Raw genomic sequence first — 14604 nt, forward strand, 5'->3', positions numbered from 1 at the left:
CATTAAAAACTGACCATTACTTTTCTGGAAAGTAGTGCCATTTTAATACTGTCCCCAGAAGCATTACAACTTCATCAGCATTATTGTCTGAATTCTTTTTCAAGAAAATTGAAAGCTATTGGGGGAGAGGAGAGAAGAGTGGCCTTAGGGTTTCTCCTACAACACCCATCCATTCGGCTTTTTTAATAAAAAAGTGTTTTGAAGGACATTTCTAATTGTTGACACGTGACTGTCATACTTAAGAAAAGGAGGTCTTGAAAGGGGCCTGGCAGGAGTTCCCGTCGTGGCTCAGTGGTTAACAAATCCGACTAGGAACCACAAGGTTGCAGGTTCGATCCCTGGCCTCGCTCAGCAGGTTAAGGATCCAGTGTTGCCGTGAACGTGGTGTAGGTCGCAGACACGGCTCGGATCCCGCATTGCTGTGGCTCTGGTGTAGGCCAGTGGCTACAGCTCCAATTGGACCCCTAGCCTGGGAACCTCCATATGCAGCAGCGGCAGCAGCCCAAGAAATGGCAAAAGGGCAAAAAGGCAAAAAAAAAAAAAAAAAAAAAAAAAAGGGGGGGGGGGGGGCGAGCGCTGGCAGATGTGGTGCCTCCAACCAGTAACAAATCTGAGGCAACTGCATCTATCTGTCTGACTCAAAACCTTATAGTTGCCATTGAAATATAGGAGGGGAAATCAATGGGATTAGTAACAGCAGAGAGAATGCCCATCTTGCCAGCTGTTGCAGCGCCTGAAAGCGAAGTTAATGAAATGCAGGCTTCATGAAAATCCTAGGGTTCCTTAGTTCCACTGAAATGTAACCACAGCCGTCTTCTTCAACAGCCCTACATCCAAGTAAAGCGTATATCCCCGGGTAATACGGCACAAATGCTTCTGCACACAAGAGAGGTGCGTGCAGATTCCTAAGACGAACCAAGCTTCTGGAAGCAGGCAATGCTGCAACAAGGCCTGAGTTTATTTCAGGTCGCTGATGTGGGTCGCCAAGGAGAAAAAACGTGATCTCGCTGGTCTGCTGGGCTGGCCTCTCTGAGCAGGACATCAGAGAAACTCACACCCCCTTTTCTCACACGCATGTGCTCTCTGTACCTACATACACTGACTGGCTTCCCCGGCTGAATCCTGCATTTGCCCACAGCTCAGGTTCCTTTCAGGTTCTAATCTACAATGGCCAATTGGACATCATCTTGGCAGCTTCCCTGACCGAGCGCTCCTTGATGGCCATGAACTGGAAAGGATCCCAGGATTATAAAAACGCAGAAAGAAAAGTTTGGAAGATCTTTAAATCTGATCGTGAAGTGGCTGGTTACGTACGACAAGTGGATGCCTTCTGCCAGGTATGAAAATTCCAGGCATACGGGTGTGGGAATGGGATAGTGGGATTGAAACTAAAGCTCTAGTACCGATAAGGCTTGGTCAGCCTTAAGCAAAGTCATACAGCAGCCAGCATGTCTTCTGTTGGAGAGAAGGGTGGTCGGAGTTCCCATTAAAATACAGATACTCGATGTTCAGACAGAAGTTGACAGACACAAGGGTAGGTGTTGTTTAATAAGAGATAAAGTAACACTTTAAAAGACAATACTTGGACAGTTCCCCCTCGTGGCACAGCGGAAATGAATCCAACGAGGAACCATGAGGTTGAGGGTCCAATCCCTGGCTTTGCTTAGTGGGTTAAGGATCTGGCATTGCCATGAGCCGTGGTGTAGGTCGAAGATGCGGCTCTGATCTGGCGTTGCTGTGGCTCTAGCGTAGGCTGGCAGCCGTAGCTCCGATTCGACCCCTAGCCCGGGAACTTCCATATGCCACGGACGCGGCCCTAAAAAAAAAAAAAAAAAAAAAAAAAAAAAAAAAAAGACAATTCTTGGAGTTCCCATTGTGGCTCAGTAGTTAACGAGTCTGACTAGGAGCCATGAGGTTGTGGTTCAGTCCCTGCCCTCGCTCAGTGGGTTGGGGATCCGGCGATGCTGTGAGCTGTGGTGTAGGTCGCAGACACAGCTCAGATCCCACATTGCTGTGGCTGTGGTGTAGGCTGGCAGCTGCAGCTCTGATTCCACTCCTAGCCTGGGAACTTCCATAGGCCACAAGTGCGGCCCTAAAAATAAAGTGCTTAACCCCAAAATATAAATCATTCATGAGATAATTCGTCTATTTGGGAAATAGACTAATTTCCCAAAAGAGAAAAGAGAGCTTGAACAAGTTACATGAGGAGGTTCAATGTAATCTCCTCTGGCAAACCTATGATCACATGGAGCCCGAGGACAAAATCTCTTAACTGATGCTCTAGCATGACCTTTCCTTTAGGGGTCAGATGTTATTCTGGCCAAGCCTGTCCACTACACCTTCAGTTTGAAGCTCTTGGCTCCTCAAAGATGAATAGGTCTTCCTCAATGACTGTACTGGTGATTATACTGTTTACCTCCAGAAAGTTTTTGGAGAAATTAAAAAAACCCCTTAAGTTTGTATAGTTAGTCTCAAGAGGAAAAATTTAGTCTTTTGGACTTGACTTTTTGTCCTCTAGTTTTTTACGTGAGGCAACATTGGGATCTCAATTCTGTACCTCCAAGTATTTGGAATTACAGGTGTGTTTTTTTGTTTTGTTTTGTTTTGTTTTGTTTTGTCTTTTGTCTTTCGAGGGCTACACCAGCAGCATACGGAGGTTCCCAGGCTAGGGGTCCAATCGGAGCTGCAGCCACCAGCCTACACCACAGCCACAGCAATGAGAGATCCGAGCTGTGTGTTCGACCTACACCACAGCTCACGGCAACGCCTGATCCTTAACCCACTGAGCCGAGGCCAGGGATCGAACCTGCAACCTCCTGGTTTCTGGTCAGATTCATTTTTGCTGCGCCGCCATGATGGGAACTCCTGGAATTACAGCTTTCTAATGCTTGAGTTTTCCTTTAGGCAAATCCATGTTCCAAATAGAAATTAATCAGAAGCATGTTACCTTAAAAGTACTTTTCTCTGGTTTAGTAAATGAGAGTTCACAAAGAATTTCGTGGGGTCACTGCATTATGATATGCATTACTCATTTATGTTAGAAAAAGATGATAGATCAAGTCGAAATTAAAATTCTAATGTGAGAAGGTACCTTTTTCTGCCCTTACTCCAGTCATTCTAAGCATTAAATAACATGTAAGCAATTTCAATATTACACAAAGTGTTAACTACCGTGGACAAAGAAAACAGTTGAGGGTCATATTTCTGGGCTCAAGTGAAGGTACATTTGGAAAAGTTACAGCATTACAGTTTCTAGATAGAGGTAAATTATACCAAAGAATTAAATACTGGTAGAATGGCAAACTAAACACTCAAGAGTAGAAACAGTATAGAAGTTTCTACTATACTGAAACAGTAGAAGCAGTATAAATATGAGGCTTGAAAAGGGACCGGGGAAGGGTGAAAGGGGTGTTGACATGCATAGATCTGGAGGGAGGATGGAAAGTGCTGTGTCAACTCCTGTCCGCGTCTATAAACTTGCATGGAAGCGACCTTGAATTTGGTATTGACTTTGGGGACAACAATAAATAGACAACTCTGAAGAATGATTCCAAAATAGTGGACTTCCTGGACATGCGGAGGCTCTTCAGTTGAAGAAAATAAGCTGGACTTAATTTTTGTTGTTCACTGGTCTCTTTTTAAGTAACACAACTTATATAGCAATTCAGGTATTTTTTAAAAAGAGGGAAAAACAACAATAGTTTCAACATTTGAAATTGCATGTTAATTCATTCCTCTGTGCACAGGTACATTTTTTAACAGTTTTAAAAGTGTAAGATGGACTCTGCTTTGTTACTTCAGAAAACGTGTATATTGAGATACAACATGATATGGAAAAATTAACAAATTACAAATATACACGTAAATGAGTTTTCACAAAGTGAACGTATTCATGTCACTGCCACCTAGATGAAGAAATAGAATTGATCTAATACTCCCCCATTGTCACTGCTACCCTCCTTCTCAGGGAGGACTCCTCAAGTCCTTCGGACATCTAATATCCTAGATTAATTTTGCTGGTTTTTGAATTTTTATAAATGGACGCATTCAGTATGCACCCTTTCGTATATGGTATTTTGGCTCAGTTTTATGTTTATGAGATTTATTTATTTTCTTGCATTAGGCAGTTAGTTCATTTTCACTGATGTATAGTACTCTAATATAGATTTCATATTATATATTATGAATAACATAATTATATTATACATAAATATGCAACTATTATATACAAATATATAATATATATTGTAATATAGTGATACACACCCAATTTATTTAATTATGCCACTCTTTTCTACAGATAGTAGATACTTTCATCTATTTAACTGGGTGGTTTTCAGCTTTTAGCTGTGAGGACTAATGCTGCCATGAACATTACTTTCCATTTTTAGATACACTTTTGTATTGTGTATATGAGGGAGTGGAAGAGTGGGATTGCTGAGTTAAGGGTGCCAGTTCTCACACTAACTAGCAGTGTGCAGATGTTCCAGTTATTTCATGTCTTCTCGGATTGTCAGTCCTCCTTGTTTTCAGTATTCTGGTAAATGAGTAATGCATTTTATTATGATTTTAATTCTCATTTCCCTGATGACAAGTGAAGATGGGCATCTTTTCATGTATGTGTGAGCCATTTGGATGTTCTCCTGTGAATACCTGTTCAAACCTTTTTGCCCAGTTTTCTCGGGTTGTCTGTCTCCTGATTTATATCACTTCCTCATATAGTCTGGATATGAGTTCTTTGTCAGTTGTATGTATTGCATATATCTTCTCTCACTCTGTGGGTCACTTTTCACTTTCTTAATGATGTCTTTTGATGAACAGAAATTCTTCATTCATTTTAATATAGTCCAACCTATCAATTTTCTCCTCTATAGTTAGTGCTTTTAATGTCATATGAATAGACACTTTTTGTTATTGTTGAGAGGCTTTATTGTTTTGCCTTTCACTTTTGGATCAACAATTCAGGCGGAATTGATAGTAGATGGGTGTATGATGTCAAGATTCTTTTTAATCCATAGAAATATCCAAACAATCTAGCATCAACTTGCAAAAAATATTCTTTTCCCACTCTTCTGCAGTGTCACCTTTGTCATAAATCAGGTAACTATGTAGGGATGGCTTTGTGTCTATTCTCTGTTGTCTATTCCATTGGTTTATATATCTGTCCATGAGACAAGACCTTAGTATCCTATTTACTGTAGCTTTATAATAGCTCTTAATAACTGGTAATGTGAAACCTCCAACTATATTTTGCTTCAAAATTTTCATTGTTATTCTTGGGTTGTTTGTTTTTTTTTTTTGCATTTCCATATAAGTTTTAGACTCGCTTTATCAGTTCTCTAACAATTTCTGCTGAGATTGTGTTTGACGTTGCATCAAAAACCTTTTATCAATTCTAGGACTGTTAATACCTTTACAATATTGAATATTCAAAGCTATGCATGTATTATATACCTTCCTTTATTTAGGTCATCTTTTATTTTTCTCAATTACATTGTATAGTTTTCTAGCTAGAGGTATTATATATCTTTTGTTATAGAATCCTGGGTACTTTGTGGAGTTTTTTATGCTATCATGAATTGTATAATTTTTGGAAACTCCAGTTTATAATTATGTGCCAATGCATAGACATACAATTGATTTTTATATTTGTATGCAGTAATCTAGCAAAATTTATTAATTCTACCAGTATGTAAATTCTTTTGTGATTTCCTACATACATAATTATTGTCTTTTATGAGTAATAGCAGTTCTGTTTCATTTTCTTCAATAGTTACAGTTCTTATTTTTTTCCTTGCCTCTCATCATCAAGACTTTGCTGAAGCTGAAGAAAGGTAGTGAGAGTGGAAGTCTTTGCCTCCATCATGTATCAGAAGGGATGCTTATCCCTGGGATTGGTCTACACATATTTTATTTGGAATATTGGTATCTATGTTCTTGAGAAAAATTGGCCTGTAACTTTCCTTTCTTGTAATGTCTTTTCCAAGATTTGGATCAGGTTTATGCTGGCCTCAGGAGGCATCTCCCCTCTTTCCAGAGCTTGAAATAGTATCTTTAAAAAAAAAATACTGGCTCATATAATGTAAAAACCTTATAATAACATACGGAAGTATTCATTTGCTCATCCCTCCCTTTGTGATGGCGGTCTTGTACATTTACGTCTACAAATGTCGTAAATTCTGAAGTGAATAGTTAGGATTTTTGCTTTAAACAGTTCCCCATAAATAATTTAGGAAACAAGAAAACATATTTTATATTTATTTATTATAAGTCTTTGTTCCTCTGTTTAGAGCCACATTTCCATCAGGTATCATTTCCCCTCAGCCTGAAGAACTGCCTCTAACATTTCCAGTAGTGCTGGTCCACGGTGATGAATTCTCTCAGCTTTTATTTTTTGTTGTTGCTGTTATTCCAAAAAGTATTTTAATTTTTCATGAACTAGTATCTTTAAGTGTTAGGGGATTTATTGGTGAAATGTTAGGGCCTGGAGTGAAAGTTTTTAATTATAGATTCAATTTCTATAATAGCTATGGTATTAGTCAAATTTCTGCTTTCTCTTATTGTCAGTTTTCATTTTTATTTTTAAAATTTATTTTATTTTATATCTCTATCTATCTAACTATCTATCTATGTATTTTTTTTTAGGGCCACACCCACAGCATATGGAGGTTCCCAGACTAGGGGTCGAATCGGAGCTACAGCTGCTGGCCTACCCTACAGCCACAGCAACGCTGCCAGATCCTTAGTCCACTGAGCAAGGTCAGGGATAGAACCTTCATCCTCATGGATCCTAGTCAGATTCGTTTCTGCTGCACCATGATGGAAACTCCAACTTTTATGTCAGTTTTCATAAGTTGCAATTTTTCAGGAATGTATTCGTTTGATCTAAAATTTAAAATTCTTTGGCATCAAGTTGCCTTTATACATCATTTTACTATCATTTATGTCTCTTAAAATCTGTAGTGATATTAGTAATTTGTGCTTCTCTTGCCTGGAGTTTAAAAATGCTGTTATTCTTTTCAGAGAACCAGTCCTTTATCGATTTTCCTTAGTGTATTTTTACTCTCTGTTTATACTTATCTTCTTGCTCTTGTTTCCTTGTATGTGTTTTACTATTCTTTTTAAAATTCTAATATGGATACTTAGAATATGACTTTTCAGTCTTTCTTCATTTCCAATATATGCACTCAGTGTGCTGAATTTAAGCATGGCCTTAACTGCACCTGAAAATTTGTCATAGTTTTATTAGCATTGAGTTTAAAATATTGATAATTTCCATTCGCTCTCCTTTGACCAATGGATTATTTTAAAGTGTACTAATTGCATAATTCTCAAACATTTTGGTCTTGTTTCCTTGCATTTATTTCAGGCATAAGGAAACACACTCTATTTTTGGTTTGTGGTCAGGAAACATACTTTTCATAATTCTGATTATTTGGAATTTGTTGAAACTTGTTTTATGGCCTGCCAAACAGTTGATTTTGATAAATATTCCATGTAGATTTATAAAGAATTTGTATTAGTCACTTGTTGGTTGTAGTGTGTCAATTAGGACAGTCTATTAATTTTATTGTTCAAATCTTCATATCCTTTCTTCTTTCTTACTGCTTGTTTTATCAGTAAACAAGAGAGGTCTGTTAAAAATCTCCTGTAATTGAAGTTTTTCTATTCTCTTACATACATTTTTACTTTATTTTGTGTCACTAAGTACATAAAACTGTAGAATTGTTATACCTTTCTGGCATATTAACTATATTCATCATATAAAATGTTCCTTTTTTTATCTATATTGCTTCTTATCACAAAGTCTAATTTGTCGATAATTGTATAACTTTGCCATCTCCTTTTGATTAGTATTTTCTGGGATTTTTTTTTTCCAACATTGTGCTTTTGGTCTTTCTGAATCCTTACATTTAAGGTGTGTGTTTTCTAAGCAGCATACAGTTGTATTTTGTTTTTTTTTAAAATATAGATATTGATAGTTTTTTAAATGGAGTAGTCTATTTACATTTATTATAATTACTGATATATTTGTGTTTAAATATATTGTTTAACCATGTTCCTATTTATCCTACTAGTACTGTATTCCCCCATTTCTCTTACATTCTCTTGTATTACTGACATGTTTTATATCATTATGGTTTTTATCTTTTTTAAGCGTGTTGCCTATGCATTCTTTTAATCTTGTTTGGTGATTATACTTGAGAGTACTATACAAATTCTAGACTTACTTAATCCTAGTATTAATTAGAATTTTACCACTTTCCAGACAAATGCCAGAGCTTTAGATCACTTTATTTTTCATGCTTACTCTCCTGCTTTTTGTATTATCATTATATTTTTTTAAAAAACATCAATTACACATATAGTCTAAATATCACAAGACATTATTTTCTCAGTGTATACAGCCAGTACTCATCGAGACCCATGTAGTTATCCTTTCACTTGATCTGCAATGTCATAAGTATTTCCATGCTTATGACTGGGATTACTTTTCTTTGCCTAAAGAAATCCTTTTAGTATTTATTGTAGTAAAATTCTGTTAGAAACATTTTCTCCATTTTTGTTTGTATGAGAATGCTTTTATGTTGCCTTTAATTGAGAAGGACATTTTCCATGGAATTGGTTTTTAGTTTGGCAGATATTTTCTTGCAGCACATAAAAGATGTTATTCTACTGTCCGCTGACTTCTGACCATAAGTCTGTTTTATTGCTGCTTCCTTGAAGGTGATTTTTTTTTTTTTTTTTGTCTTTTTGCCATTTCTTGGGCTGCTCCCGCAGCATATGGAGGTTCCCAGGCTAGGGGGTCGAATTGGAGCTGTAGCTGCCAGCCTACACCACAGCCACAGCAATGCACGATCTGAGCCACGTCTGCCACCTACACCACAGCTCATGGCAATGCCGGATCGTTAACCCACTTAACAAGGGCAGGGACTGAACCTGCAACCTCATGGTTCCTAGTCGGATTTGTTAACCACTGCGCCACGACGGGAACTCTGAAGGTGATTTTTTTAACCCCCACCCAACTACTTTAAGATTTTCTATTTTGCATTTTCAAAAATTTTTACTGTGTTGTACATAGGTGTGATTTGTTTATATATGTATATGTATACATGTGTATATACACATATATCTTAACTAATTAATTAGTTTACCCAGCTTAGGTTTCTTGAGCTTTGTGAAGCTATGGCAGGTGCAGCCCTAACAAACAAACAAACAACAAATGACACCTAGTTCTTGAACCTCTTGTATTTGCATCACTCATTAACCTGATTCTACTGGGTTTTTTTATGGCAATTTGATCCTTTTTCTTGATATGCCTAGAAGCTTTCAATTGAATGTCAGGCATTAAACAGGTAAAATTATGGAAATAGTTTGAGTTTTTGGCTGATGATATTTACCTTCAGAGAGATGTTATTTGCTTCTATCAGGCAATTAAAATAGGGGCAAGCACCTTTATCAAGTCTGGAGTCGAGTGTATTTAAATCTGGAATTTAGGTGGTCTAGTTCCATGGCCCTAAGTTGATATTTGTGGTATTAACCAGGGTCTCTACCCTTTGGCAGAGCACGAACACCAGTATCTCGCCGTCAAAGCTCCATTCAAGTTTCCAGTCTCTTAACTACGCACTTTATGCTTGGTTTTGTAGCCTCTTGGCCCCTGAATTAACTATTGCTTTGATGTGGACAGGGCCAGGGAATGTCAGACTCAGCCTGTTGCCCTTCCGTTCACTTCGCAAACCTGTTCCCGTGCAGAATAGTGGGCTCCCAAAGAGGTCCTCCTCCTAATCTCTGGAACCTGTCAATATGTTATGTCACGTGGAAAGAAAGAATTAAGGCTACAAATAAGCTTGTTAATCATCTGACCTAGAGATGGGGAGATTAATCTGGATTGTCCAGATGGATCCAGTATAATCACAAAGGTCCTTATGATTGAATGAGGGAGGCAGGTGAGTCAGAGTCAGAGAGTTTTGAAGATGCCACACTGCTGGCTTTGAAGATGGAGAAGGACCATGAGCTAAGGAATGCGATTGGCATTCAGAAACTAGAAAACATAAGAAAACAGATTCCACCCTAGAGATTCCACAGGGAATGGATTCTTGCCAAGATCGTGCTTTTAGTCCAGTGGGACCATGTCTAACTTCTCACCTCCAGATTTGTAAAATAACAAATTATTGTTGTTTTAAGGCACCAAATTTGTGGTGATTTGTTACAGCAACAAGAGGAAATACACCCCTAATGTCCTGGCTACCTTGCTAGATTCTCAAGATCTTCAAGTGGGTGTGTTCTGTATTTTGTCCAATTTTTCTAGTTGTTCTTAGCAGGAGGACTGAGAGCGAGTGTCTCTGCCAGCATAGGATGTGCCACTTGCTGTTTTATTCTTTTAACATTATATCACATGTATCTTCAAAGTTGCAGTATAAATTCTTAGCCTATTTTTAAGCAATATTCCATTGAATTGATATAATTAATTTTCTTAAATACTCTCTTATTGTCTGTTTAAGGTTGTTTTCTTTCGTTGTTGTTATTGTTATTATTATTAATTGTAAGCTAATTTTCCAGCTAATCGTTTCCATAGTCCTACTGATCTACATAAACTATTTAAACAAATCAGTCAAAAGATAGAATATGATTTTTTTGTGTGCAAGATAATGAGAGAAAAAAGGGAAATAAAAGCTAGGAGTTATAAGGGATGGACTTATCTACCTATATTTTAATTCAATAATGATAAAGATAGCTTTTGTTTCTTGAGCACTAAATATGTGCCAGCTGTTATAGGTACTTCGTGGATATTATTAGAATACATCTGAAAATTACATAATGTCATTTCCATTTTACATGTGAGGAAACAGACTCAGAGGGTGACCAGTTACTCTGGTATCATCCACTTGTTCAGTTTGTTCCCAGAGCCTGTTTGCCTGTGTCTGGGGATTTAATTGCCAGTCAGGTGGGCAGTTTTAGCTACGTAAAAGAGAAACGCCCAGGAAAAGAACTTCCTTATTTAATTATTTCATGTGTTTGAAAGACATTTGTTAGGCCTTCCTTAGGGACAATACAAACCAGAGAGTTAATCCACATTCATGAGGGTCTAAACTTCCTACCTCCCATCATCCAAACATAGTAATACTTTTTGCCTGTGGCTGGATATGAAGAAATATGAGTTCTATAATGAAATGCCCATATTCTTTTATTTCCGACTGCATCCTCCCATTCCCTGACCAGATGGCCTGGCTGCTGCACAATCAGCAGGCGGAATATTATTTTTAAAATGTCCCTTCCATCGAGGAGATTTTACCCAAAGGAGGGAAGACATACAGGCAGACAATAAGCAAATGTACACAATAGTAACTAAGATGATGTCAAAACATAAACCTGGATGACGTGAAAGAGCATCAGCGGCAGCTGGGACGGGACTTCTTTGGACGGTGGGCCCCAGGAGCCTTTCCGACGAGGTGAGGGAGGAGGACCTGAGATAGCAGGACAGCTGCCATGTGCACACAGGGGCCAGCGTTTCCATGCGGAGAATGTCCGAATGTGCCAAGGGACAGAAACAAGCTGGGTGTGTCCGAGGACAGCCAGGGGGGCCAGCGGGTCTGAGGTGTGGTGAGGCGCGGGCAGCGGAGGAGGCAAGGCTGGAGGATTGGCTGTGACCTCATCGTGTGGGAGCTGGTAGGTGGGGTCAAATTTGTATGCAGAAAGTTCATCACAGCCCATATAAATTATATAGATATAGCTCCTGTCTTGTCCAACTTCATTAAACCTCAGCCCGTAGATAAAGCTCTAAGCCTCTTGTTCTGGTTTGAGATCCCTTCCAGTACAAATTCTGAGTTACCCTCTTTGGTATCATGAGCCTCTTCACACACATTCTTAAGTAGATTCTTTTCTCCCACACGGAAAAATGTGCTTGTGGACATCTTTCTGGGGGGAAGAATTTTTCAGCACAACTGCTGACGAGTCTAGGAATGATCATTGTTACTGAATCAATCTTGGTACAATATCAGGTTATAGATACATGTGTGTATGTGTATGTGCGTGTGCTGTACATGCACATACCTACAGCATTCGTGAGCAGGACCCTGATTCTATGGAATTAATGTCCTTCTAAGAGGAGACACCAGAGAGCTCACTTGCCGACCCCCCCACCTGCCACCCCCTGCACCGCCACTTGAGGACACAGCACGAAGGCAACCAGATCAGCTGGCATTTTCATCTTGGCCTTCCCAAACGCCAAAACTGTGAGAAATATCTGTTGTGTAAGCCCACTCAGTCTATGGGATCCTCATAGAATTTTTGCAGGGATTCAATAAGCTAATTAGCTTAGAGCAGCCCCTGACGCATAGAAAATATTTGTTATTATTATTATTGTGGTGGTGGTATTGTCACTGTGGATCACCTGTAAGAATATGCAAAACAAAAGGAAAATCAGAAACGGTAAAAGAGCAGGGAAAATGTTTGATTTTCCCTCAGAGGAAAGTTGGAGTATTCACATTCAGCCATTAAAGGCAGACATATGGGCCAGGGTTGTCAGGCAGCCATCGGCACGTCCTTGCCCCCCGCCCCCCCGTCTGCGACCCTGCGTTATGGTGAGAACCCCACCAGGCACACTCAGCGGGTCCTCAGGTCCTTCGATGGCTGCCTCAGCCACCTGTTATTTTATGTCCCCCAGACCAGCCGTGTGAAACGCTCCAGTGCCTGGCATTGCACATGTGTCCTGCTCAGGCGAGATGGGGGCTGCAGGGCAGCGTGTGTCGCAAAGGTGGGGAAAGGGATTGGCCGCTGCTCAGAAACTTGTGGCCAGTATCACCCTGAGCCCGCTGGCTTTTCTTGTGAATGCAAAACACATTGAGACGAAATGGCACTCCTCCGGCTGCCAAAACCCGGGTAACAAAAGAAGCGAGGCTCACATATGTTTGTGATAGAAGTGTTTTACTGCACGGCGAGGGATCTGCATTTTATGTAGGTGATTTTTACGATGTTGGCAGCACTCCTTCCCACGAATGCCTCAGCCTAGGATCTGCGTGGCGGGTGGGGATGGGGGAGGCGGGATGAAGGAGGGGAGGGAGCTCCCGTGTTCACAAAGGCGTTCTCTGCGGATCGAGGATCCTGTTCACAATGGCAGGCATCTGATGATGAAGAAAACGGGACTTGGCTTTTTTAGCATTTGACACACAAAACAGAAGCCGGCATATGCGTCTGCCAAAAAAGAAACCCCGCTCTCTGCCAAACTCCACAGCTCTTAATTTAAAAATCAAGACCAAAGTAGATTTGTCTCCAGAGGGGTCCCTAAAATGTCCACTTGAAGGAATGACAGCTGTCCCAGGAGAGCATCAAGGTGCTGAGATGGGGAGTGTTTTGTCTGTGGGTCCATGGCAAGGGATACCTGCAAAATCAGCCCGTTCCAGCTAGCCTTGGGGATCAGATGAAAAATGCGTGCTTCCTGTTGTCCCCTGTGGGTCCTGGCCATCCCTATCTGTACTAAGAATCCGATGCGCCCTTGTGATATAATCTGAGAGACATGGGTTCTTCTGAGCCTTGGTGTTTTCATCTGTAAAAGGCAAGGTTTGGACTTGAGTTATCTCTAAGATATCTTCAGAAAAAGATCAGAAATATTTTTTTCATTAATCCTCAGAAGGGCTCAGTTAACAAGCAATAGAGGCTAGATAGTGGCCTTCAGTGTGTGTGTGTGTGTGTGTGTGTGTGTGTGTGTATGACTCACTAGTGTTAACAGCGTAGATCAGAGGTTTAATCCTTTTTCTCCTTGGCTGGTGACAACTCATGTCCATCACTGTCAAGGCCACTTTCCTGCTCTTTCTGAGATCTTTTTCTGCCTTTCTCCAGTGTCGTAATTGCTGTTCACGATTTGTTTGATATTGCCAGTGCTTTTGAAATGCAGGACGTTTTGTTCTTATATCATCAAATTGTTATTTCAACTCCAAAGACATTTTGATGCCACATTTATAAATATAAAATTTCCATCAGAATAATAATCCAGGTGAATTTCTTGAAAAACATCTTTGTACAAAAAGACTTCAGCTAAATTTTCTGAGAAAAGCATTTTTCTATCTTTATCTCACTGGAAATATTTTTATTGAAACTAATTATTTTCCATGTAAACATTAAAAGGAAGATTTGAGTCACTGGCCAACTTTCATTCCTATGTAGTCATACAGGGCCTAGCTTCTTCTACCATGAGTTTTGCTTTATTTCAACAAATCTCTTTTTCCTGATTGCAATCTGAAAGTGCAATTTTGGTTTTATGTTTTCATTATCAATAGCAGCTCAGGTTATTCAATAATTAAGGAACGGATTATTCCATCCTTGGGCAGCATTTTCCAGCTGGAACAGATTTTAGATCTCCTTTTCCAGGTAGGAAGATTGAAGCCCAGAGGTTCAGTGACTGTCCCAAAGTCTCCTACCAATTTCACATCTGAGCTGAGACTAGATTCCAGCCTCTTGGCATCCAGCCTGGTGGCTTCCTCCTTCACCAAGAGCACTCACCTCTGGAATGATGGACTGGAAGCGGTAACCTAGTACAGTTAGACATGGAGCCTGCATACATGTCTGCTGTAATTAAAGCAGGCCTGAGAAATAGCGTGTTTTACTTCT

General features: G+C 39.6%; 1 protein-coding gene across 7 annotated transcripts in view; it reads left to right on the forward strand.

Annotated features, from left to right (window-relative positions):
- The window catches only part of CPVL (carboxypeptidase, vitellogenic like), a 131333-nt gene that overhangs the window by 92875 nt on the left and 23854 nt on the right, over positions 1 to 14604 (forward strand). For 4 of the 7 annotated variants that reach the window (XM_021078577.1, XM_021078578.1, XM_021078575.1 and 1 more), the window contains one exon: positions 1155 to 1337. The exons of 2 other annotated variants lie outside the window; for them this stretch is intronic. In XM_021078577.1, the coding sequence (XP_020934236.1) occupies positions 1155 to 1337 (183 nt within the window). Of the gene's footprint in view, positions 1 to 1154; positions 1338 to 14604 lie in introns of those variants that run through there. One more of the 7 variants, XR_002340223.1, reaches the window with a different exon arrangement.

Source organism: Sus scrofa, chromosome 18 (assembly GCF_000003025.6).
Source record: "Sus scrofa isolate TJ Tabasco breed Duroc chromosome 18, Sscrofa11.1, whole genome shotgun sequence".
Taxonomy (NCBI): Eukaryota; Metazoa; Chordata; class Mammalia; order Artiodactyla; family Suidae; genus Sus; species Sus scrofa.